Source organism: Falco peregrinus, chromosome Z (genome assembly GCF_023634155.1).
Source record: "Falco peregrinus isolate bFalPer1 chromosome Z, bFalPer1.pri, whole genome shotgun sequence".
Classification (NCBI taxonomy): domain Eukaryota; kingdom Metazoa; phylum Chordata; class Aves; order Falconiformes; family Falconidae; genus Falco; species Falco peregrinus.
Genome location: NC_073739.1, coordinates 27,404,623 through 27,430,292, shown reverse-complemented (window position 1 = coordinate 27,430,292; position 25,670 = coordinate 27,404,623). Strand labels below are relative to the sequence as shown.

The 25,670-nt window shown below is 42.2% G+C and overlaps 1 protein-coding gene across 16 annotated transcripts; it reads right to left on the bottom strand.

Annotated features, from left to right (window-relative positions):
- Positions 1–1,700: 1,700 nt before the first annotated feature.
- On the bottom strand, positions 1,701–14,858 carry GIN1 (gypsy retrotransposon integrase 1). 16 transcript variants are annotated; one of them, XM_055791219.1, is made up of 9 exons: positions 14,341–14,543; positions 12,004–12,078; positions 10,750–10,895; positions 9,687–9,880; positions 8,327–8,632; positions 7,447–7,635; positions 7,184–7,351; positions 6,433–6,721; positions 1,701–3,454 (listed from the first exon to the last, which is right to left on the bottom strand). In XM_055791219.1, the coding sequence occupies exons 3-9, from the start codon at positions 10,886–10,888 to the stop codon at positions 3,156–3,158; spliced, it is 1,584 nt and encodes a 527-aa protein (XP_055647194.1). In that variant the 5' UTR covers positions 10,889–10,895; positions 12,004–12,078; positions 14,341–14,543; the 3' UTR covers positions 1,701–3,155. The 16 variants fall into 16 exon arrangements, with proteins under 16 accessions (XP_055647194.1, XP_055647196.1, XP_055647198.1 ...); XM_055791221.1 differs by having other exon boundaries at positions 10,750–10,890; XM_055791223.1 differs by having other exon boundaries at positions 14,415–14,539.
- Between the last annotated feature and the right edge of the window lie 10,812 nt (positions 14,859–25,670).

Here is a 25,670-nt window from a genome sequence, read left to right as displayed (position 1 = left end):
AGCAGAAAGAAAACTTGCAGACAGTGCCTTTACCTTCCGATTGTATCTCTGACACCAGTTTTTGGTTTTGCACACGCTATATATATACATAACATATTGCATGCGTGCACACACACAGTGTATCTAACAATATGACAAATCCATCCTAGCAGAAGGTGTCCCTTATGTCACTTTACAGTCAATAATCAGTTGAAGAAACAAAGGTATATACAGAGGAGGGGCTGGCTTAAAGAGCCTGGGCCTCTGTTAAGGATTAGCATAGGAACAATTTAGGCTGCCACATCATTATCATGACATAAATCTCCAGTGCCCTCAGCACAAAGCACCCAAACAACATTACTGTCTTGAAACTACTACTTCTGGGGAAAAAATGCTGTATGACCAGTTTGCTAAATACAAAAATTAAAAATAAAACCACTGTTCATGATACTGATTGTCGTATTTACATGTGGGGTTTTTTTCTGCTGTCACTACTGTGACAGGATTTCCTAGCTTTTTTTTTTTTTTAACAAGACCAATGTCTTTCACCAAGCCCACTTTCTTTACTTCCTTGACAGCATCAGACTGATGACTAAAGAGTCAGGTGTCCTCAGGAGACAGCACAGCTTGGGGGTAAGAGCAGCCAACAGAAAGATGGGCTGTTTGTCAATGCCAACACAAAGCTTGTTAATCTCCAAGTGCTCCACGCAGCTGGTATAGAGGAGGATCCTGTTAAGCCAGCACTCCCAACTGCCTCCCTGTGCCCTCTTTCTGGAAGTGTTGTTACAGAAAAAGTAGATACACAGGACTGGATTTTCAGAAGACATAAAATACTTTCTCAGTCAATATTAACTAGTTGCACATCCTTATCACCAATCTGGGTGAGGGGATCAAGTGCACCCTCAGTAAATTTGCAGGCAAGTGAGGCAAGAGTGTTGATCTGCCTGAGGGGAGGAGGCTCTGCAGAGGGACCTGGGCAGGCTGGAGCGATGGGCCCAGGCCAGTTGTATGAGGTTCAGCAGGGCTCAGTGCCGGGTCCTGCCCTTGGGTCACACCAGCCCCACGCAGCGCTACAGGCTGGGGCAGAGCGGCTGGAAAGGGCCTGGTGGGAAAGGGCCTGGGGGTGCTGGGTGACGGCCGGCTGGGCAGGAGCCAGCAGTGTGCCCAGGGGGCCCAGGCGGCCAGCAGCACCCTGGCCTGTGTCAGAAATAGCGTCCTCAGCAGGGCTAGGAGTGATCACACCACACCACACCACACCCCCCCCCATACGCAGCACTGGTGAGGCTGTACCTGAAATTCTGTGTTCAGTTTTGGGCCCCTCACTTCAAGAGGGACCTGGAGGTGCTGGAGGGTGTCCAGAGACAGGCAAAGAAAAGAAGGTGGTGAAGTGTCTGGAGCACAAGTCTTATGAGGAGCAGCTGAGGGAATGGGGTTGTTTACCCTGGAGAAAAGGAGACTGGGCGCAGGGTGGGGTGGGAAGTGGGCTTAATACTTTCTACAGCAACCTGAAAGGAGGCTGTAGGCAGGCAGGCGTCAGTCTCTTCTCCCAGACAAGAAGTGATAGGACAAGAGGAAACTGCCTCAAGCTGTATCAGGGGAGGTTTAGATTGGTATTAGAAAAAATTTTTTCACTGAAGGGTGTCAATCATTGGAAGAGGCTGCCCTGGGAGGTGGTAGAATCACCATCCCTGGAGGTATTTGAAGAACACGTGGATGCAGTATCCAAGTACACGGTTTACTGGTGGACTTGGCAGTCCTGGGTTAACAGTTGAACTTTATGATCTTGAGGTTAGTCTTTTCCAACCTACATGATTCTGTGAGCATTTCTCATTTGAATTTTAACATAGAATCCTGTCATGGTGCTGAGCTCTCTTCTTGCACAGCTGACATACTATACACGAGGTATGAATTTCTGTATGAGTTACCTCATAAACCTTGAGGACCACATCTTATTACCTCAGGTTAACTGAAAACTCTTAATAAATAGTACTTTCCTCCACCCGTGTTACAAGTCAGAAGCAGAGGGGGAATGCACATGTTCAGAGAGTGAGACAAGCAACTCTTCCAAAGTATCAGACGGAAGTTGCTGAATTACTAAATTCAGTTTTCTGCTAGTTTTCTTCCTCTTTGTGTCAGTCCCCCATAAAAAGAACTGACTTGCACTCATCAGTTCTCCACATGAAGTAATTCCTGTTCAGGTGACTTTGAAATACAGTCTTCTCACCAGGAAGTCCAGACCAGTAATAAATCACTCAGGAATTCAGAAAGTAAGTAATACCAGTGCTTCACCTTTCCTACACCACTGCCAGTGGAAATCTCCAAACCTGTACTGATTCTGGAAAGATGTAACCATAAGGGAAACCATATATTTGTCAAGAAAACACAAATGAATACTCTTAAGATTTTGACATGCCTGAGAAATCGACACTGCTCACCCTAGCAGAGTTTTGGTGAGCGGGGAGTAGCTGAAGGCCTCATTGTTTCATGTGCAGAACACTAGACGTACTCAATTTTGGCAGCATTACTGTTTTGTGAGATCTTAGAGCTGTGGGTTAGATATAAATTAAAAGCTGTAAAAGTCTGAGTCTGCAACTTCTCAGAAAGAATAGGAAACTGTTATACAACAGGAAAAGGACATGAGGTTCCCTACAGCAGACGCAAAATCCACGTCAAATTGCTTAGATTATATTCATTCCACAGTACTTCTGCACATGAAGGAGTCATCTAACGATTAATGAAAAGATCATTACAGTGAAGTAATGCATTGTGTCCTGAGAGGATAACAGTAAGGTGCGGCCACACTGCCATTCTATCAACAAAATCTGAAATTCCAGTGTACAATGTGAAAATGTGCTTTTACTAGGTTGTACTCATACTTTTGGTCACCAAGTGAGCGCTTCTCAAGGCCCACATAAATTAATCGGCAGACACCTACAACATCCTTGCAAGTCATACAATAGTAGAACATGTGCATTTACTAGGTTTTGCCTAAGTTTTTGGTAACAGAGCAATTCTTTCTTAAAGCCCATACAAATTAACCAGTGGAAACCTACTCTTACATTCATAAAGTAGTAAAGTGGATTTGGCTAAGGAAGTTGGAGCTAATTACATATTTTTTTCAGTCTGCCACAGAAGTTCCCCACTGTTTAGCAATGCAGTGTGACATAGGGCTACACTTAAGTATCCTCCATCTTGGTCTGAAGTGTCCAGCAAGGTGAAGACCATTGCTCTGACTTTGCAGTGTCCGATTCAATGCAATGATCCTCTGTCAGCTCAGAATGATGTTTACCATCTGTTGATTCTTGGTCTTTGCAGGCTGCAGGTAGCATTTGTATAGCAGGCATGACATCTCTTGTGTAGGCATTTATTTCGCCTTCAGCAACGGTCTCTTGTTGACTTGGATTATAGGATCTTTCAGATAAGCCAATATAGTCATGGTCAACAACTACTGCACCTTGTAAAAAGTACCGATTGTCTGTAAAAGAAAAGCAGCCATTAAACCAGATCCTTCAAGCCATACTGTGTGAGGTATTAACTTACTTTTGAAAACATTTTCCATATGAGAACAAGAATGTTTGAGTGCCATCAGTGTGATAATGTGAATTTCCTAATTTCACTGAGTACCAAATGTTTGGCTGCATCTCGTTATATCCACAAAATAATGCCTGCGATACTCCACATTCAGAGTTTTTCTTTGCTAGGTCAATGACTAGCTTTACATCTGTCATAGCCACCTACTGAACTAGTACCACCTTAACTGAATGGACACACAGATTCTTGCATTTTGTACACTCCAAGAGAAGTGTGGCTACTCCAAGCTTTTGCTGGGAAGTCTTACAAATGCCTGTTGTGTTGCATTAAGTAGTAGAAAAAAGAAATAAAAAAAGTTTATAGAATTTAAAGACAGTAATGGTGATTGCTACTGTATAGTACTATTGAGCTTTTCTTCGATCCAATATATGGTTACAGTGTTTGTATTTTACAAATGAATTCAAGTAAAATGAAAACAGTCTGACCAGACAAGTTAGAAGTGTACTTGTCAACATGGCATTAATATTTGATGATCAGGTTAGGGCCCATCTTCTTGCTCACACAAAGACACTAGTGTGAAATTAAGCGTTCTGTTAAATCAGAAGAGCCATTCAACAATTACGTATCTCTGCATGGGGGGCTACAAATTCCTTTGCAAGACATAGGTTCAAAGTGGGATCTTTGTGGGAGTTACTGCGGAGGTGAAACTACTTTTCTTGTCGTGTTTCTGAAGAGATCTGTCCTAAATCACCTATTTACACTCATGCATCCTTTCTGCACTGGGCCCAAAGGCATTCCCTTGAGTTTAATATTTAAACCAGACTACACTCAAACAAGGAAAACAGAACAGTGCATACATACACTTACCTGTCTGAACCAACGAGTGTCCTGGAAACTCTGGCTGGCTGTAAAGACAGCCAGGAAGCAAGCAATCCAGGTACACCCAGACTGCAAATATGTGATGCCTGTACCTAGGGCTCTGTCAGTGCACTGACTCAGGATTTATCTTTAGACCAAGAGTGACCAAGGTTATGGAAAAATACGTTGCTTCTGATTGCCCATTCTTACCTGTAGAAGATTTTACCCTCACAAAAGAAAGAGTGAGTACTGCATTTTCAGACTTTCCACTTTAAAACTCCCAAACTCACACATCTGAAGTGCGATACAGACAAGATAACACCTCAGATTTTCAGAGTAAGGTAAGCAAAACACTTAGTAATACAAAGTTGGTAGGCAAGGCCACAAATATCCTCACCTAAGATGTACTTTTTCCACATTTATTCCACAGAGAACACTGAAAATGCTTTGCTCCCACCCAAGGTTATGGCACCAGTCTGGTGGGAGAGCCACCAGACTTAACACCACAGCAGCTGCCAATAAAAAAAGTCCACCCCTGCTAATAAAGAGAAGTCCTTTGCTACAAGGATTTCATCCATACGTTTATGGATGAAAAAGATGTCATTCACTGCCCGGTTTCACTGCTCTTACCCAATTGAAAAAATATGCTTTCTTGATTGCTATTAGGCTGTTTGATAAAGGCTGGTAATTATTTTGGCAAAGCCTGGTCTACTTCTCTAAGCAATGTAAATATGTATTAATATCAGCCTGTAATTTTAAGATTCATAAGCACTCATAATCCATTGATTTTTTTGCCTGTATCAGTCGCTTCCTGGGAAAGGGAAGAAACTGTTTATGTACTGCTTCTGCAGCAAACACAACTACACTTAACTTCTTGTATTGTAACATAATTTACCAAAGTCATTCTAATAGCTGGAGATTCTCTGCATGCTTGACATGCATGTGACTTGCTGCTTATGGATCAGCAATTTAAAGAGGAACTGGAAGCCACACAGTGATTGACAGAAAGAGAGATGTGACATGGAATCAGTATGTTGGTTATAAAATCTGTAACTAACAACTGGCATAAATATCAGCTTCTCACACAGAATTCCAGACTTAGTTTCAGCTTTGCAAATCCCTTAGTTTTAAGGGGTGATGGAAGGAATTACCACCTCAATGCAGTTAATGCAGTTTCAAGAACCAAATCTTAACCACACATGCAAATAGGGTGGGAATCATTTTACTTTTCAAGAACCCTGAACCAAAAAGCAGCCTGTTTTGTAACAGAAGTCTTCTAAAAACAGAGTATTCATTTCCCTCAAAATGTCTGTGGTGACTCAAAGTCAGCAGCAACAGAAAAGAAACAGCTGCCACTGTTCGATTAACCCAGCAGCACTGCAAAAGGACACACTGAGTGTTTAAGAGCAAGACTGGTGGTTGATTACCCAAGTCTTTGGGAATTTCTAGTCCTACGGCAGAGCATGACAATTTATTTGCTCTGGTAAGAGAAACACATTTACTACTTCAATAGCAGTTTTATTTTAAAATAAGCTCTCCAAACAAATCTGTTTGGAAAGTCATTTTTTCTGTTTTAAGGCTTAGAGGGCACTTTTGCCGTTGTACCATCTGCACCAGTCAGACTAAGTAAAAAAAAAAGTCAGGTTTCCACTGCACAAGCAAAATAAATGTGAATCCTGTCTACATCAAAACAGAAACAGTCAGAAAGTGCTCTTTGAAGTTCAGCCTGATCATACTTCTAGCATGTTTTCACCAGCCAGCACGAACAGGGCCAAACCACAGATTAGAAGCAATTTTAAAACAGACTTAAAGCATGATTCATTAGCTGTGTTCCATGCTCCACATAGGTATGAAGCCACTCACACGCACTGTTCTCCTCACTGAAAACTGCAGTTATTACAACTCAGTGTTAATTTATTTCATGCTGGTAAATCAGTATTCTTTCACTCTGATAACCTAACCTAACACCAAGACATACCAAAAAGTAAAAAAAAAACCACAAACTTTGTAGAGTATATATATTAGGTTTTTATATATATATATATTAAAAATACACACACATACCTTTTTCACTGGACCCTCTTACATATGGCTTAAGGTGAGACATCTTGATGGGTCTTTTCAACCTGGATCCTGTGACATCTCTTAATATTGCACAGCCATTATCTGTGATATATTCTATAACACAAGGACCAACCCATTCTGACTGGAAACGACCATCTTTCCACCAGTTTTTTCTTCGCCTGAGGACTTCATGACCAACTTTAAGTCGAAGGGTACTTAATTGCTTTGGCTTCCTTTTGACAGTGATTTTGTTTCTAATATTTTGCTCACCTGAAGTGTTTTTCTCCACCTGCAGAAAGATACACATAAATTACATTTTCCTTTTCCAAAAGTGATTATATATTTTTGTAACACTGCTTAATAATGCAGAAGCATAACAAAGTGGTTTCAGATGTGTGTAATTCGTAATATGTAGGGCTGGAGAGTTCTAAAGGAATTTATTTTGTCTTCGTAAATCAATAGTCCATAGGCAATGGATTTCAGCTTCTGTAGATACGCAGCCCTCTAAGTCAGATATGAATCTTTGGCAATAGGTCTCTTAAGGTTACTCCCTCCAAATACATACAGGAATTGTTACACTGGAATCCAGGGATCATAGGCAAAGAAAAAAAAAAAAAGCAACTGAAACCCCAAGATCCCCACAAACCCCTACATTGCTTTAAAAGGCTAGTTATACTTTACATTTCAAGCCTTTCCATCATTTTCTATCTTCAGTCTTCTTACTAGTAAAATCTGAATACGTAACATTTACCTGGCAATCTGAGGTTTTTTGTTCTTCCAGTGCTTGACTAGCTTTTTTAGTTGCTTCAAATATTTTGGCAAACATACTGTATTCTCCTTCCACACATATATTCATTGGCTCAACAACATATGGGTTGCGATTAAACATTTGGAAATATGGGGTGTTTTGATGTGGCTCCTGTTTAAATGTGGAGCAAAAAGCAAGGAATTTAGCATACAGCTTTGCAGATATTTCGGGGAACTTCAGTCAGAACAGGAAGAACCTTCACATACCAAATTTGTCAAATTGAAAGCATAGGCAATAGCAGACAAATGTTCATCCCAGTCATTTGGATGGTTGGTGCAGTATTTGTTAATAAAAGCTTTGATTGTCTTACACGTTCTTTCATTTGCATCATCTGTCTGAGGATAAGACAACACAATTTGTTTCATTCCAAACAGTGCAAACAGCTCTTCATTTATCTTCAAAATAAAAAGAACACAATTACTAAAGGTTCCCTTCTTCTGTACACACAGTTTAAGTAAACAAACTCAGTTTTCTATCCTTTTTGTTGCTATGATGGTGACAGAAGTCTTACATACATATTTCCACCAAACATTCGAGGGTTGAGAGTGAGAGCTAAAGGAACCAGTAGAGCTTAGGAGCCAGTAACTGATGGTTTCTAACCACATTTCTCCCACTAATTCAATCTGTCATTTCCTCCATATCAGTTTTATGATTCCATCATCTCTGAGAGGATCAAAGTGTGAAGAGCTCTTCATAATCACTATAGGCCAATGTCAAAACTACCCTTCATTATCTGCTATACTGGACAATATGGATGAATGAAATATGGCATTCTGGAGTGTGAAAGTGTGTCAGTTCAACTGACTGACAAAACCTGCACTATGACTGCCAGAAAATCATTTTGCTTTGTTCTTTAGCCAAAGAATAAAACCCTGGTAAATATTGCATAATGTTATAACTGCAAGTAACTGGTTTATAATTTTCTGTATGTGCTAACTTCTATATTTTTTTAATTAAAATATTTACAGTCTTTTCCAAGAATGGTCTGAAATTCAAATTTAATACAGAGGAAATTTATTTTTTTTCTTGGGGGGCGGGGCGGGGGGGAGTGTGGCAATAAAAGAAGCCAGTCATGTAAATACATACCTGATAAACAAGCTCCTTCCCTTGATCAATAGGCATTTTTTGAGGTGGCCCATATAAGTAAAACACATTTATGATTGCCTTTGCAATTTCAGCTGCTGAAGTGTCGTGCAGCGGCAAGATAACAGTCCATCTTGTAAACAAGTCTGTCATAATTATGATGTAGTTGTGGCTTCTGTTGGTAACATTAAAAGGTCCCATTAGATCTATAGTGACAGCTGTCCATGGGTCCTCTGCTTTGATAGGGTCTATTTTGGATGGTGTGGTGGTTGTATTCTTTGTCACTTGGCAATGCTGGCAAGCATACACCTAGTGCAAAAATCAGGGAGGATGCTATCAATAAAAAGCGATGGTGAAGGTTTAAGACAATCAGCAGGAACATAAATCTCCACTATTCCTCTAAGTTAGGTCAGACTAGGCAATGCAAAACAAATTCATTTTATCATCTTACTTATTTTTTGCCCTTAGATTTTTCAGCCTCAGCACAAAACCAAACCAAAACCAAACAGCAGTGAAGGCCGGGAGAAGAACTTGTGCAGAAATTCATAGCTGAACTCTCCCATCCTGAAAGCACAGTGTGCTCTTTCAAGTCCACAGTACAAATTTTAATACCCACTTCCACCTATAAATACTAAAGGAAGTATGAAGCAGCCAGTCTTAATCACTCCCCTTTTGGTTCTACTGTGTAGGCTGTTGCTGAAAAACACTGGTAACATATGTAACATTACATGCATAATACAAGTCACAGGCCTCTTTGTCCAAGTCTGAACTGAAAGCAAAGATGCACTTTCAGTTCATGTTACAGTTGCACATAAATATTCAGGTGATGCAGCAAGCCAATAACAACAGTAATTCGGCTGTAAGGGACATTTACATACAGTTTCTTCAGGGATCCCGTCCAAGTATCTTTGGGTGAAGGAGGAGAAGGAACTTTCCTAAGCAGTGATTTGTTTTAACTATATGCCTAATTGCATGGCAGAGGCACCATTTTTCATAATCTTATCTGCCAGCAGCCACTCTGGCTACATCACCTTAGGATGGCACAATGCATTCTAACAAAGATACATAAGAGCCCTTGCAAAAGAAACCTCTTCTCAAAGACTGTATGTGCCCTGCGTATTTAAAGGCAGTATGGCTCCTCAACACTGGGTAACATCCAGCAATATGCAAGCCATGTGGTCAGCAGTAGAAAAAAAAAAAAAAGAAACACTGTGCTTTGCCAATATGACCATTTACTGTTTAATTGTAAACTTATGCGTCCTCATCATGAAGCAGTACAGGTGCTTGCTGTATCAAAGCCATATTATCACAAAACGCTTGTAAGACTACATTAAAAAAGTATCCTGTAGCTATGAGACCATACCCACTGCTTGACATCATTTGTTACAGAGGTCCAGTAGTAATTAGATTCCACTAAAGTCAGCGTTCTTGATATGCCATGATGACTGCCAGCAGCATTCTTGTGGCACTTCTCAAGTACCTTTTTCTTCTCTTCATCTGAAACAATTACCAGGCGCATTTGTTTCCCGTCTTTTCCAACATAGAACAATTCATTTTCTGAAAGAAGAAAAGTACCAGCAAATTACATGCAAGTGCTCTGTCTTTTGCTTAGTTTACCAAACTACTGGGCATAATTTAGTACAGAATTTTTAAATCAACTTCAATTCACTTCTGTGTAAATGTGGCTTTTTGTTTACAAGTAATTTCTTCTTCCAAAAAGCCAATTGTTTACCTGTGTTTGTTAATCTGGACATGAGGCATTACAAGGGCAAGTCAGAATGCAAACATTTCCACAGCAAGTTTGACTGAAACACAAGCTAATGCAGAGGGTGGGAAGGGGAAGCAGGACCTGTTTATGAGACTTCCAGTCTGTCTGCCAGCAACCTGACACTGTGATTTGCAGCTTTAACTCCTCCTTGCCTTCTCTCTACACAAACTTGGCAGATAGGATTGAGACAGCACAGCACCCTAAAAAGGCTCATACACCTCCTCATAGGGATGAAATAAAGCTGGGAAGGGCTGGGAGGCTCTAGGGTGACAGATGGCTTGCACTTCTGCCCAGTCACACACAGCACCCTCCAGACCAGACCAACCATTCCTTGTCTACAGCTGCAGATCTGGATTTCCCTTTCTTTAGTCCTTTGAATTATGGATTGCAATGGCTACGTACTTCCACAGTATCTAGAACAAGTTCTGGGTTTTAGTTAGATATATAAATCCCTCCTGGAATGGACTAAGGCAGACTGAATTTCTGTAAACATCCTATTACACATTAACAAGGGTTAAGTAGAGTGTCTGTGTCATAGAGAATGTATATTAAAATCACAGTATGCTGCAAAGCAAGATCCTACTTCCTTTTTTTTATTTCATCAGCAAATGTTCACCTAAAAAACTATTTTCAGAGTAGTTTGAAATAACATTTTTACCTTTGAAAACAAATTTTTTGGCTGCTCTCCTGATTCCACTTCTTTCACTTGATAATGTTGTGGGATGATACTCCCCTGTTTGCTTGTAGTAGGCAATCTGCTTCAGGTGGAGCCCACCATTTTTTCCACTACGGACCATTGCTACACTGAACAAAATGCACAGATTCATTAGATGGAGCAACTGTCACATGAGCACATCTTCAGTTGTTACTGATTCCTTTGTAGTTCAGAGGTACCCTGATAATGTAGCTTCTAAGATGTTACACCACCCAGTGCACTGCTCTTGCTATGCCCTTGTTACCAACTTTAGCAGTAAGAAATACTGCATAAGACACTAATTTTGTTCTATGCAAAGTTTTGGTTGTTTTTTTCCAACCTCTATTTTATTCTTCCAAACAGCGGATACTTCAACTATATTCACTGGACAAGAGGGGAAAATGAGAGCAAAGAAAAAGAAGTTGCAATTCTCATTCTTAAACATTTTGACAGCTCTTCAGTGCAGGTGCGCTGGAAACTAGATGTGTCCAAAGAGCCACCCTAGTTGGAAAAAAGCACATAGGTAAATAGGAAAAAACAACTCCCTCAAGGAAACTGACAGAAATTTATTTTGTTCATTACTTCATCTGACAACTAGATTCTGACCTCCCAAACCAGACTCTGCATAAAAGGTAACATTTCTTTCCCTCACACTGGCTACTTCCCTGATCTTATTAATACACTAAAGTGGCATTAGTAAAATGTGTCATTGGTACAAGAAGAAATTGGGTCTAGGAAAAACAGCATCAAAATAATTCACAAATAATGACAAGCAAATACACTCACAGACAGAAATATTCATGCAGGCACTATGTGATTTCAGTCACTTCCACCCCCCACCCCCAATCTGTTCCAGTAGCAATGAAGATTTGTATGGAACAGCAGTTGATCCTGCTTTAATTGATGTCTACAAAAGCAGGATCAGGCTTGGGGCCTGCCATGTCATAATTTCTTAATTTACGCTGGTTACCCACAGTATTAAGCAAATTTCTTCCTCATCCTGACAGTTCCCAAGACTAGACACTGTGATAACGCATAGCCTGCTAGAAAGAGTAATCAGTTTGTCTGCCATATTTGCTAAGCAGCATATAATTATGGGAAAGCGACAGTATCCAGTCACTCTGGAATCCATACTATATCATTATATGGTGATATTATTTGAAAGCCAAATGTGTAAGTCAGGATGTTTATTTTGTCAATTTACAGATTCTCACCTACCTTTAATATACCAGGGGTGGAAAAGAGGTAAAGAGCTCTAAAGAATAACTATGTCTGCTTTTATCCACTCCATTCCTGCCAGAAAATAAAATACTCTACATGATTTATAGAATATCTATATATATATATGATATTCTACATCATACAACTGGGCTAAACATTGCGGTGTTATCAACGTCAAACGCATGCCAGGAATTTCCCATTCAAACAGTGCTAAGACCACCACTCCACTGAATACTTCATTTTGCACAACCTAGAGCCAGCTTTCAGTAACAGCCAAGTCTCTTTGTCATCAGCGTTAATGTTTCAAAGCAAAATTCTCACACCTCAGAGAACTAGCAGAGATAAAGCTTTTCACTGCTGCAATCCTGCCTGTGAGGAAACATGGTGTTTTAGAACAGGAAAGGAGTACGGCCAGAACAGAGTACTGTTTTAGTGATCTTGGCTGGCGCAGCAGTTTCATGTAAATTTACATCTGACAATACAAGCCACAGCAACTCACTGAGCTGGTAAATTGGATAACTAACAGCCACAAAGAAGGTGAGGCTACCATGATAAAATTTGTGTTTCTGTTGTTTTAAATAAGTCATTAGCATTTCTGACAGTAAAAGAATACTCATGAAGAGCAACTAAAATATCCTATCTGCCAGAGGCATGCATTCAAGCTTCATTCAGGGTTCTCCTGAAAGCCAGTCCTGCAGTTAGCTAAGCATCACTAAGTCAGAACTAGCCAGGTATGATTTATTATTTAACTGCCAGGATGACGGACCATTTTGGCTTGATGCAGACTTTCACACATGGCAAGAAAATATGTTCCAGAACAATATCTATTCTTCCAGTACTTTTTGTTTATGAAATTCTTGCCCAAGACAGTGAATATTCTCCATGCAGTACACTGTTATCGACTCTAACAAAATTAAGCTGCACAGCAGTAAGATGCATCTGAGCAGGACCACAGCTTACATGTCAGCTAAACAGAAATTCTATCATACATACGCCAATGAAGAAATAATGCATTGCATAGTATCCACACATATTTAATGTATTTAGTAGGATCCTGATCCAACAAACTAAGTTAAGTGCTCTCAATAGTCTGCTGGATGACTGCATAAGAGGACAGCAGTACCTAAGTTTCCTTCCTTGATATTTAGTTTCCTGTGTCCCTACTCACTTTCCCCCCCAGTATCTAATTTACTTCATTTGGCCTAATCTTAAAAAAAAAAAAGCACCTGAAAATAATAAATTATAAGATCTTCTGGTTCTGTTAGTTAGAATAAATCATATTACTTTGGATAATTCATATGCTATCTTTATCAATAGTCATAATACATCTGGTAGTCCATAAAACCCAAAGACTTTTACAATCAGTAATAAATACCTTTGAAGCTGGAAAAAAATACACTGCTTTACAGTCAAGGAAAGTATTTCAGCAAAGAGAATGAAACTTCCATATAACCAGGGCTCCTTCTGCTCTCGTGTCTTGGCCAAAACAGTTGCACCTGCTAAACCTTAAACATTTTACTCTCCAGTGCCTGTTTTTCCCACACAAAGCTCACTGCAAAACTGCTTTTTCAGTCCAGCTTTCGAGTACTTCCCTTGCCTCCATCTGCAATCCCTATCAGGAACGGGAATTCCCCGTGGAGCCCTGAAGCCTAACCAAAGTGCTTCCAGCAGCCTGTAAGTAAGACTGACACGTTTACCTACATCCTTCCCTGGCTTTCGCAAGCCTGAGCCACGTTTGACAGCGCCCCCCGCCACACCAGAACACCCTCACTTCTGAGGTGCCTCCGCGCCCGACACCCCCGGACGGGCCGCGGGCACCACGGCGCCAGGCACAGGCCTGGGTCGGGACAGCAGCTGTGCCGCAGCCAAGTGCTGCCTTAGAGGCACGGGCAAGTAAATCGACCCACGGCCCCAGCCCACCACGGCGCAAACACTCCTTTATCGTTTGCTGCGGCCGCCACACGGGGCCAGGAGCGGGAGCAGGCGCAGCCTCCACCGGGGCGGCGGGGCGGGGGCAGCAGGGCCCAGAGGGCAGGTACGCTGAGCCAAGGGTTTATCGCCCTAGGCAGCGACGGCCGTACCTCCCAGAAGCGTCTCCTCCAGGGTAGGAGTCCCGCCCGCCCTCAGCATGCACCGGCGCGGCGCCGCCACCGCGCCAAGGCCCCCAGTCCCGCTCCCGCCCGACGCCAAGCCCGCCACCCCCGGCCCGCGCAGGGCACGCTGGGAGCGGTAGTCCCGAGTCGCCGCTGCCCAGCGCGCAGGCCTCACGCATGCGAGGAGCGACGTCGACGCGATCTTTTTCCTTCTCCCCTCCCCGCCGCCGATCCCCACCACCTGCTCTCGGCTCCGCGGCGAGGTCGTGGGCACGTCGGGCGCCGCGGCGAGCTGCCGAGGCCCTGGGCACGCACCTACTCCAGCAGAGGTATCGGCGCGGCCTGTCTCAAGGGGCGCGGCCCGCTTAACACCACCTCTCCCCGGCCCGGCAACCAGAACGGCAGCCCTTGCGCCCCGAGACTTATGTGGCGCCCCCGGAAGTGGAGGCAGGCGCGGGGGGGTGCGGGTGGGGGCGGGCCGCCGCGAGGGGCGGGGCGGCTCGCGCGGTGGCGGGCGGCGGTGGCGGCACCTTAATGGTCCGGGGGGGCGCGGGCGGCACCAGGCGCAGGTGAGGCGGCTTCTCCTCGGTGCTGCTCGCGGCGCTCCCTCCTTCCCCTCCGCCATTCCCCGCCACCCCGGGGATGCGGGGAGCGTCAGCTGGATCGACGACGGGGGGCGGTGGCGGGCGGCAGTGGGGCAGGTCGTCCCCTCGGGCTGCGGCCTGGGGGCCGGCAGTGGTGGCCGCTGCCCCGCCCCCCCCTCCCGCCGTGAGGAGCCGGCGCCCGGTCCCGCCCTGGCGCGGCGGCTGCCCCGGTAGCGGGCCGGAGGGGCGGTGCCCGGGGCCAGCCGCGCTGAGGGTTGTTGCCCGGGCTCCCCGGGGCTGTATCGGCCTCGCCTCGGGGCTCGGCGGCTCCGGCGGTAGCGGGAGGTGCCGTGAGGAGCGGAGCCGGGTCAGCGGGCAGCTTACTGCTGTGGTGGGCAGCTGGCCGGGTCCGCCCCCCTTACCTGAGCGCAGCACGGGCAGCACCCTCCTGTGCTCTTTGTCTTCCGCGCAGACCTAAGTCGTGCTGTTCGGTAAGCTGCGATCATCAGTAAAACGTGGTGGCTATGGCCAATAAGCGTATCGAGTGTTTTGTCTGGTTTTGTGGTCTGTTCTGGTTTTAGTAGCAGCTTTGCTGAAAAGGCAGGAATGTGAGTTTGCAGCGCGGTGTGCTGTCGGAAGGCAGGCGAAGCTTTTTGGTATAAAGAAGTACATGGGGTGAAAGGCAGCATTCCTAAACGGGGTGGGGTGCTGGTAGTGTGATGTCTCTTAAACCGCTGGATTTGGGGCACTGTTAATATCCCCCAAACCGATGATAAATTCGGTGCAAAATTCCTTGGGGCAAGGGAGGTTGCTGTCTGCATTGTAATCAAGCTGGGAAAGAAAGTAACTTACATACAGTACTCAGATAATAACCAGTCAGGTGCTTAGGTAGGAGAGGTGTATAGATAGAGCAGCCTTCTGGTTTTTTGGCGCTTTTATTGTTGCCTTGTAGTAGTTGATTTTGTAGTTACCTGCTCTCCTCAGAAGAAAGAAGACTAGGGGAGATCGGTATCACAACCACAGTGAAATATGTGGTTTCCTTTCTCATCCAAACCACTTCTATCTGGTGCCCTAAGCTGAAAAGCTACTCTTTGCAGTTGTTTGTTATAGTAATTTTGCATTATGTTGCATCTTTCTAAGTGTTCTTTCCCTTAATCTAAGCTGTGCCATTTCCATCATTTCTGCATCCCTTCTGCTTCATTTTTCTACTCTAGTGGCAAGCCAAACTTTTTTTTTCTTCACCTGGGGTATCAAATTTCAAATAGAATCTTGTTTTGGTGAACAAGTTTTGATTCAACCAATAACAAAACTACTGCTTATGTAGAACTGGTTTTGGCATAAGGATTTGACTGATGTAGTGTGCCTCTTTTATGGTTCAGTATGTGAGAAATACAAATTTTTGTATTGGTTGGCTTGTCTTGGTTGTCTGATTGTTCTGCGAAATAGATTTTCATCCTTCTGGCATTTGTGGTTAGAACAGATCAGGCCTCCAGAGGCTGAGCCAAATGAACTTTAGTTCAGAATTATTTTGCAGAAAGGTTCTCATCTCTACAAAGCTGAAGTAACAATTCTTTGGGAGAATATGGAAAAGCTGTTTTGACATCTCTGAGGGGGATCTCTAAAAGTTTGGAGGCCAGCCTTTCTTGAAACATTCAAGCTTGCCCCAAACATAAATGTCTTTATGTGATGTTTTTGACAAGGTTTGATTTAGAAAGGAACTTGGAGGTTAATTGATGTGAAGGTTATCTATTCTGTGGCTGTGCAGGAGACACTTGCAACATGCCACATGTCAGTTTGTAGTAGTGTTTGCCAGTTAAAAAAAAATACTGCCTTTCTGTCTTGAAGGGAGAATAGTGATATTTACCAGACAGCTTCAAGGCTCTTCTGACACTCCTGTTGAAAGACTGTAATGGTTTATTTTGCAGTTTATAACTGCTGAAAAGTTGAATGATGCCCTGTGATAGTGCAGTGTTTGGGGCTAAAACTCAAGAGTTTTAGCAGGTGTCATTGCATGTGCTGAAAAAGTCACATTTTTACTGGTGAGGTATTGGGGGGAAATAAGTTGTGCAAGGAAAGAATTTTGTAAGGGTAAGTAAGATGCACTGAAAAGTTACTTCACTTTAAGTTTGGTAATTCTAAATGACTGGAAATACTTTGCTGTATAATTACTAGGAAAGAAAGCAAACATGGGGAAATCAGCCAAGTAATTACTGTTTGAAAGCTGTAACAGTTGTGTTTACTAGAAATCTCATTCGTCAGCAACCTAAAAGGCATGTCTTTCCTTGCTGCAAAGCTGGCTTCTTAACAGAATTCTGGTTCACATGGCCCAGTACAACTCTGAAGTTTTTAGGCCACTGGGCTAAGCTACTGTAGTGTGAATGGTCAGACTGAAATCTTATTTCAGGCAGAAATAATTCAGTGGTGCAGTGGAAAATAATTCAGGTGCCTGGTTAGGCAACTGCAGTTAGTTAGCTAGCCTAGGTGTACAGCATTTCAAGAAATGTAAGTGCCTCTGTGAATAACACTGACAGGAATTGTTTCCAGTAGGAAATGCTAGTAAGGTGGGTATTTCTGGATTCCTGTTGTTTGAGTGGTTTGATTTTACACATTAGGCACCAGGCCTGTGCTTGGAATCCAGAGCAGCATACTCTCTTCCCTAAAAAGAAACCTAGTGGCCACCTTTAAGGAAAATTAGTGGTATATAAGGAAAGTGAAATTGGATTGCAGTAGTGTAACTGTTTGAACCATTGAATGGAATAGGACAAATACTGTTTCTGTTCCTTCCTGTCTCAGTGGTTTCAAGTTCCTGTTTTCTGTTTATCAGAAAAATGTTCTAACCACCAAGCTGAAGAAAGTGTGGGTAAAAGCACCTGTATGTATCCTTTACTGCTGGAGTGCAGGTAACAGTGCAATAGTGTTTTGCCCATGAAATGCATTTGGAGCACTGTGCTGGGTTGACATTGGCTACCAACCAGGTGCCTACTAAGCCATGGTATTACTGCTCTTCCGTCAATAGGGTGAGGGAAAAATGACGAAAGTTTGTCGGCTGAGATGAAGACAAGGAGCTCACTCACCAGCTACTGTCATGGGCAAAACAGAACCCAATTTGGGGAAATTAATTTATTTCAAATTAAATAGGGTAGGATAATGAGAAATAAGAAAAAATCTAAAACCACCTTTCCCTCACCCTTCTTTATTTCCAGGCTCAACTTTACTCCCAACCCTTCTTTCTCTCCCCTGCCAAGCAGTGCAGGGAGATGGAGAACGAGGACTATGGTCAGTTCATAATTCTTCTGTTTCTGCTACTCCTTCTTCTTCATGCTCTTCCCCTGCTCCAGCATGGGGTCCCTTCCATGGGAGACAGTCCTTCATGAACTGCTCCAGTGTGAGGCCTTTCTACAGACTGCAGTTCTTTAGAATGAAATAGAGTATTTCAATTGGAGAGGACCTACAACAATCATCTAGTCCAACTGATTGACCAATTCAGGGCTGACCAAAAGTGACAGCATGTTATTAAGGGCTTTGTCTATATGCCTCTTAAACGCTGACAGGCTTGGGGCATTGACCACCTCTTCAGGAAGCCTGTTCCAGGCCACCCTCTTAGTAAGGAAATGCTTCCTAATGTCAAGCCTGAACCTCCAATGATGTGGCTTTAAACAATTCCCTGGTGTCTTTTCACTGGGTCCCAGGGAGAAGAGATAGCACCAGCACCTCCCTCTGCACTACCCAGGTCACAAGAATGGGAATCTCGCACAATACCACTACAAGCAGTTCTTCGCAAACTGCTCCAGCATAGGGTCCCTTCCACGGGGTGCAGTCCTTCAGGAAGAGACTGCTCCAGTGTGGGTCCTCTGTGGGGTCACAGGTCCTGCCAGAAAACTTGCTCCTGCATGGGGTCCTCAGCACAGGCCACAGCTCCTGCTGGGAACTCCAGTGTGAGCTTTCCACAGGCTGCAGCTTCCTTCAGGCCACATTCACCTGCTCTGGCATGGAGTCATCTGGGCTGCAGGGTGGCTGTCTGCTGCACTGGACCTCCATGGGCTGCAGGGGGACAACCTGCTTCACCATGATCTCCGCAGGCTGCTTGGGAATCTAGTGCTTGGAGCGCTTCCTCCCCCTTCTTCACTGAGCTTGGCATCTGCAGGTTTGTTTCTCGTAACATTTTCTCACATCTTTTTCTCAGCTGCTGTGCAGTGTTTTTTATTCTTTATTAAATACGTTATCACAAAGGCACCACCCACATCACTGATGGGCTCAGTTCTGGGCAGCAGCAGTTTCATCTTTGAGCCAGCTGAAACTGGCTCTGTCCAACCTGGGGGCAGCTTCTGGTGTCTTCTCATAGAAGCCACCCTTGCAGTCTCCCCTGCTACCAAAACCTTGCCATGTAAACTCAATACAAGCAGTTGCCTGGCAAGGAAGACTCACAGCTCCCCTTCATTCTTCAGAATGTTTCTTCAGGTCTTAGTAGTGAAACTGAAAGGTGAGTAGTCTGTTTTGGAATGGGAGGTGGTACAATTTTTCTGGTGGAGTAATGCATAAAGTACTACATCGTATTGCTTTTAGAACACTGTACAAAATATTTGCAGTGTTCTTGCAAACAGAAAGAACTTTGCATGTTCCCATTTGTTATTTGTCATAGATTATGGCCTTCATTTGACAGTCTGAGAGCTGTGTTTGGCTTGTATGCACAACCAAGTGGCTGGCTAAAAGCCTCAAATAAAGGCTGTTCATCTTCTCTTTTGGGAGGTTTTTGACAGATTTTGGAGACTCCTGCCCCATTGCCTGTAATGGAGGAGATTGGGACTAGCAGGTAGAGGTAGTAGTGGTGACACATTGGACGGGGAGTCTAGACAGGATGAGAAGGTGCAGGATTCTTGGTATGGAGCAAGGAAAGTAGTCAAGGTGTGACCACCCCTGTGCTGGGGTGCAGTGGAGCAAGTTACGGTGGAGTCCTGGGAGAGTCTGCAAGGACTATTAAAAAAGTGGGTTGCAGGCAGGGTGCAGCGTCCTGGTTGGAGTGCATAAAGTCAGCTGCTTTTGAATAGAATAGAGGGAGATAATAGGATTGTTTATATTTAATGAATACCTGTGTGGGTGCCTACCACGTTTTGTCCATGCCATGCTGCCTGCCAGTGGAGAGGGGAATGTACAATGGTCTGCCCTCCCTTCTAATACTTTGCAGATTGCCTGTTGATTTAGGTGGGGGAAAGCAGGCTAATCTGTGAAAGTACTAACAGAATGAAAAAGAAATTTTGGAAAAGCTTGTCTTGATGTGTGGATTACATATGACGGGGGAATATGTTAGTGTATTGTGAAATGTAGAGCTTGATGTTAGTTTAGTGCAAGATTGTAGCAAGTGACTTAGTTCAGTGTAATGTAACCTTTATAATTGCATCTTTTTCCTTTGCTACCTTTTAACCTGTTTCTTGTCTGTTGTACATCAGCACAATTCCTTGTGTTGTGTTACTCGGCAGATACGAGTTGTAGAAGATGGCAATAAACTTCTTAAGGCTGTTGAAGTGTGTATTCAAGTGATGAGAGCCAAAGGCTTTTCTCAGTTTCATGTTTCTTAATCAGCCTATTACACCACTAGACCTTGTAAATTCCAGTAATTATTGGAAACCTTTATATCCCTTTGCATTTTCTGTGATTGGTTGGGTTTGGTTTTTCTTTTTGTTACTTTGCACAAAGTAGTATCAGGCTAAAACTGTAACATCCTTTGTGGTTCGGGGGTACTGGGGTAGAGCTGCTTTACATCTTTTCTTTAGATGTAACATATCTCAGTAATGGGCTGACAGCTGCTACTCGCCACCTCACAGCATGTGTGGTAGAACAGAACAATGTGTGTAAACATTTATGTTTTCTATTACTGTGTGACACAGCAGACATCGAATATTTAAGTAAATTGGAGAAGATATGTATCTTTTGCTGTGTAAGGTACAGTAATAAACAAGACACGTATGATTTGCTCATGGTGGTGTACTCCGCAGCTTCTGGTCTTGACATCCTTTCCATCTTTTTTTCTCTTGTGCCTGTCCTGTTTCCTTTCTCTTCCTGGTCATCTGTCACACCTGAGGAGATGCTGTTCTTGAGCATAGGTTTTGTTAGTCGTTCTGGAGCCTCACATTTAAATCTGAAGTATTACCAGGTTTCTTTGAATCATTTGTAGAAATATGTCACACATCCATAGAAGTACTCAGCATTGCAGTCACTGCTGTCACCTCTCGCAGAGTTCAAACTCTGCTGATTTTTTCTTCTCGTCTCCCCTCTGCCTCCCCCTTGCCCCCTCACCATACTTTCTGCTCCACCAGCAACCCAACAAATTGACTCTTTAGTGATTTGTTACACCATACATCATACTGCAGAACTGGAATTTTAAAAACTGGCAAAATGCCTCGGGAAGATTGAAGCAAACATTTGTTCAGTGTAGTGTTAACGAAATGTTAGGTATAGCAGTTCTAGCAGGAAGATGTTGAAAGCTTTCTGTCATCTCACTGAGACTACCTGAAAAACTGCTGTTGAAGTCATGTGAGTTTTAAATACTTAATTTGAATTGGAGGAAGCTGGTAATGGACATAGTTTGAATATGCCTACACCAGTAAGAGTGGAAGCTTTAAAAGGAGCCATACAGGGGGAGGGTGCAGGGGAATGGGCTGTTTTATTGCTGTTGTGTATATATATATTTACAGAATCATGTAACAGATGAGGACCACTTATGCTTCATGTACAGTTACATGTTTGTTAAATTTCACAATGTAAATGTCACAAAGTATTTTGCAGTTGTTTTATTATAATGGCATTTCCAAAAGGTGTTTTCCTTAGTGATTTGTGGTTCAGAGATGTTTTATAGCTATTTAATGTATGATGTGTTGGGGTTTTTTCTTGAGATAATAGATGAGAAGCATTTTTTACTCTAGTTTTGTTCCATTCATTTCCATCAGAGTGCAGTAGAGGCAGTGTGTATTTCTGATAGCTGTAGCAACACAGAAGAAAAGCTGGTGAAATGCTTGTTCATATATAGGAGTTGTATATGGTTTTATTAGTATTTGGAACGTGGCTGTTAGAACTTCGAGCCCCTTTCACATGACTGTTCAGACCACTGCTGATGAACAGATCACCACTCTTGAGCTGATAAGTTGCTGACAGTTACTGGAATACTAATCTTTATGGTCTGAGTGAATATGGGAAACACCAGGGCTGGATTGCTGAGCTGCTGAAACACGTGCAATGGGGACAGGAATACTTTGTGGGGTATCTGTTAACACTTACTGAAGACTATGTTTTTACTTACTCTTTTGGAGTATACTTGTGGAAGTAGAGAAATGTTCTGTTAGGAGAAAAGTCTGTAGTGCACTGCTGGAGTAAACACTGGAATTGTCGTGCTTAGCATGCTACCAAAATCTGTGATTCAAATACAGCCCTATTGGTACGTTAATGTTAAGTTAGTCTGTGTGTTATTTTAAGTATTTAGAATGTTATTTTGTATACCTTCCACTAGTAAGTGATAATACCAGTTAAACTTAAGGATTTTTACTTCTTTACAGTATGCGATTTTAGTGCCATCTAACTTGTTAAGGAAAAACTGAGATGAGTTTATTTTAAGTTGAGAATGTAAAATTAGCAGATTTACTGTTTTCTTTAAACATTTTTTTTTCCTCTTTTTTGGCCAAGAATTGTCATGTCGTGGTCATGAATAGGAAGTTTTGGGACAGATGGAACTGGTAATAGAAACATTTGGTTGGAAGTCCTTTTAAGAAACATAGTTAGTTAAATTGTGTTTTTCAAAATCAGTGGAGGGTTTTTTATCTGTATGCTGTAAAACAGAAGCCTTGTGTAACAGCTGAGGCTGGAAGGGAACATAGTCTAATTAGTTTTACCTGGAAAGGTCATTGCACGGAAGGGGATTGTTGCCTGGATGTTCTTTTTGGAAATGGGTCAGTGTGTACTCCAACATGGAACTTTGGGGTTTGGCTTGCTTACACTGCGGTCTTGCATGGTTGAGGCATGCACGTAATCTTCTAATCTTCACTGTCTGATGAGGCTTATGCTTATGCACTAAGTACAAGAGGATCACACGTAGAGCATTTTGGGCCCTGTATTGCTGCTGCTGCTCACTTCTTAATACAAAAGAATGGCACTGGGAAAACTCCTGCCTGCTTCAGGGGCAGCAAGATGGAATTGTGCACAGGGCACCATGTGTTAGAGGTTTCCTCCCTTAGTTTTGACAGTACTTCTGGGACAGAAAGGCGGCTCTATCTTCTGTCTCTGCCAGTTATTATTTCTCCTTGGTGTGCAGCTTGAGAACCATTTTTATGCAAGCATGAACTTGCTGGGTGTTCTAGGAGACTTCTGTAAGTTGTTCACTGTAGTTGCAGTCACTTACTCTTGTATTTCTCTTTCCATGTCTCTTGGACTCTTTTTATTTCACTCACCACAAGAAAGGGATTCCTCAATTTTTACAGTAGCCAAACCATTTGAAGGGGAAGGAATTTTAATTCCCACCTCTGAAAGCATTTATTCTAAAAAATACATAATTTATTCATTATATCCTGACTCAAATTTGTGCTAATGACAGTAGTTAAGAGCATCTGCGGTCTGGAAGATAAGCTGGTGGTAATCATCAGCAGTCAAAATGCCAATTTATATGCAATTCAGTGAGTCTATGCAGTAGTTTACAAGCCTGAAAACTGCCAGTGTCTTCTCTTGATCCTGTGTCTTTGGTGTTACTTTAACAAACTATCTGAAAACTGGGGCTCATGTTTTCATGTGGCTCATGAAATGACGCCAGTAGCATGGTGTCACAATCTTAATAATTCATCCATCATCAGATGGGTGAACAAAGTAATAAATCTTGCAGAAAATAATATGTTAACTTGAAGCAGACTATGTGACTGTTGAGTCTGTTTTCCACAAGCGAAGCTCCACTTGACAGGTCAGGTTGCCACCAGTATTGTCAATGCTGTCCAGATTCTTGAGTTAGAAATGTAGAAAAACACTGAGGTAGGCTTGTTAGGGAATCAAACCTTGTCAGGTTGTATCTTTGTGTCATTTGTAGATAAAATATGTTGTGCTTTTCATTCAGCCTTTATTTGTATGGTTTCTACTTGCTTTGAGAAGAAACCACTCTGGATTAGAGAGACCTCATGAAATCATGAAATAACTAGTCGGTAATTGCACACAAACTTCACAACTGCTGCTGCTGTCACAAAGTTCACTACGGGAATAGATACGGGAAAGCAAGCTCAAAAAAACGCTTTGGATGACTTCCAGCTTATCTGCTTCAAGCGATTGCTTTTCCTTCTTTATGGGAAAACCTTAGGTTTTAAAAAGCTGTTAAGACACTTGTTTCCAGTTTACAGAATTTGGGTGGTAGGAGGGGAAGCTGATGCAAGAGGAACTGTTAAAACTTCATTTTCATGCTTTACATGGTTTTTGGGCTCTTTTTTTGGTTTTGATACCATTTCAAAATTCTTTATTAGTTGCCAGTATATGTGGGCAATAACCTGCCTTTCTGGAACTTGGTAGAAATAGGATTTGAAAAGCTCACTTTCTTAACCCTGTAATAAACAGGATTGATTTATCTTAATGCCTCATTTCTAACTCTCACGAGAGCAAGATAAATCAGGTGTTTGAATTTCATTTTGTTCTTGTTGCTTGAAGAATAAATGGCTACAGTTTCACATTCTAAAGGAAAGTAATTTTCTATTGGAATTGAAGATGAATGCATACATAACAAGTAAGTTTAAGAAAATAACCTTTTTAATCTTCTGCTGTCACTCCAGGATCCATATGTGTCTGTTGTTCAGACATCAGCTTCAGCTTCTGGATCTGAACAGCTGTATTATTTACACACACTTAACCTATTGCTCTCTGACGGCAGATTCTTTCTGGGTAACTTTTGCTCTGTTTACCATCCTCTTTCACAGGAAGCTGAATGGTTGATCACAATTGGGAATTTATTATTGCTTCACTTTGTTCATAGAGCAACCAAAGTAATTTTCACAGATACTTAAAAACAAATTTAAGTTCTGCTGAGACATCATTGTTGAATGGCATTTACGTAATGATCTGACTAATAAACAACCGAACCTAAACTGTTTGATCAGATGAACTTCTATAACAACTGCTTATTCATTTTCTAAGTAGTAGTAATAGATTATAATTAATGGTAAAAAGCCATGTACAACTTCAGAGCAAGAACAGTTATCTACTTAAAACAACAGAACACTCAGTCTCTGTTTCCATATTCAAGTTGTTTGGCCAAGATTCTATTTTCACGTGACTGGTTAAAAGGGTACAGTATGTGTTCACTTCACTGGTACATTAGTGCATAGAAGTACTTTTGACAGAAGCCAGTGCTAGTGTACATCTCTAAATACTAATTTTTCAGTGTGAAAATAAAGCAGTGCTTTCTTGGAAATAAACAAGCAAACATCAAGCTGGCACGTACATTTTGCTTTCACACTGAAGATTCGCTCAGTTTTTGAAAGAATATGTTTCTGTTTAAGATTGATCCTAATGGAGGCTTTGTAGTTTCCAGCAGTGTTTTGTCTCTTTGCTGTTGCCATTTGATCAGGAAGCTTTTTGGGAAAATCCCTGATGACAGGGATGGTGAGTTAATTATTGCAAATATTGGAGAAGATTTATGTTGATTTATTTTTATATAAAAGATATGCTCCGAACGTTGCCTTCTTAATTTATAGGAAAGAAGTGCATTTAACAGTTTTTACTTTTGGGGGTCATATTGTCTGTTTGTAAAATGTCTGCGTCAGTAGACGCAGAAGTTTGAAAATATCTTGAAATTATTCCCCCTGCTCGTAAACATACATGTAAAATGTAGACTGTATGTAGTGTGCATGGTTTTATTTCCGATGCTTGTCCAGAGGTATGTAAATGTCCAGACACTGTCTAAATGAGAAGGTGTTTTTTTTATGGGCCTTTATCAACTGTATTTTTTCTTTGTTGTTTGTTTGGATATTTCTTTTAG

Bases quoted from the DNA above. Each gene is read 5' to 3' on its own strand.
- GIN1 (XM_013301716.3), bottom strand. From the start codon at position 14,278: ATGCGTGAGGCCTGCGCGCTGGGCAGCGGCGACTCGGGACTACCGCTC. The intron at 8,633-9,686 runs GTATGGTCTCAT...TTTTTGCACTAG, and splicing joins CAAATGATGTCAAGCAGTGG to GTGTATGCTTGCCAGCATTG. The intron at 3,455-6,432 runs GTATGTGTGTGT...TTTCTTTTACAG, and splicing joins AAGAGGGTCCAGTGAAAAAG to ACAATCGGTACTTTTTACAA.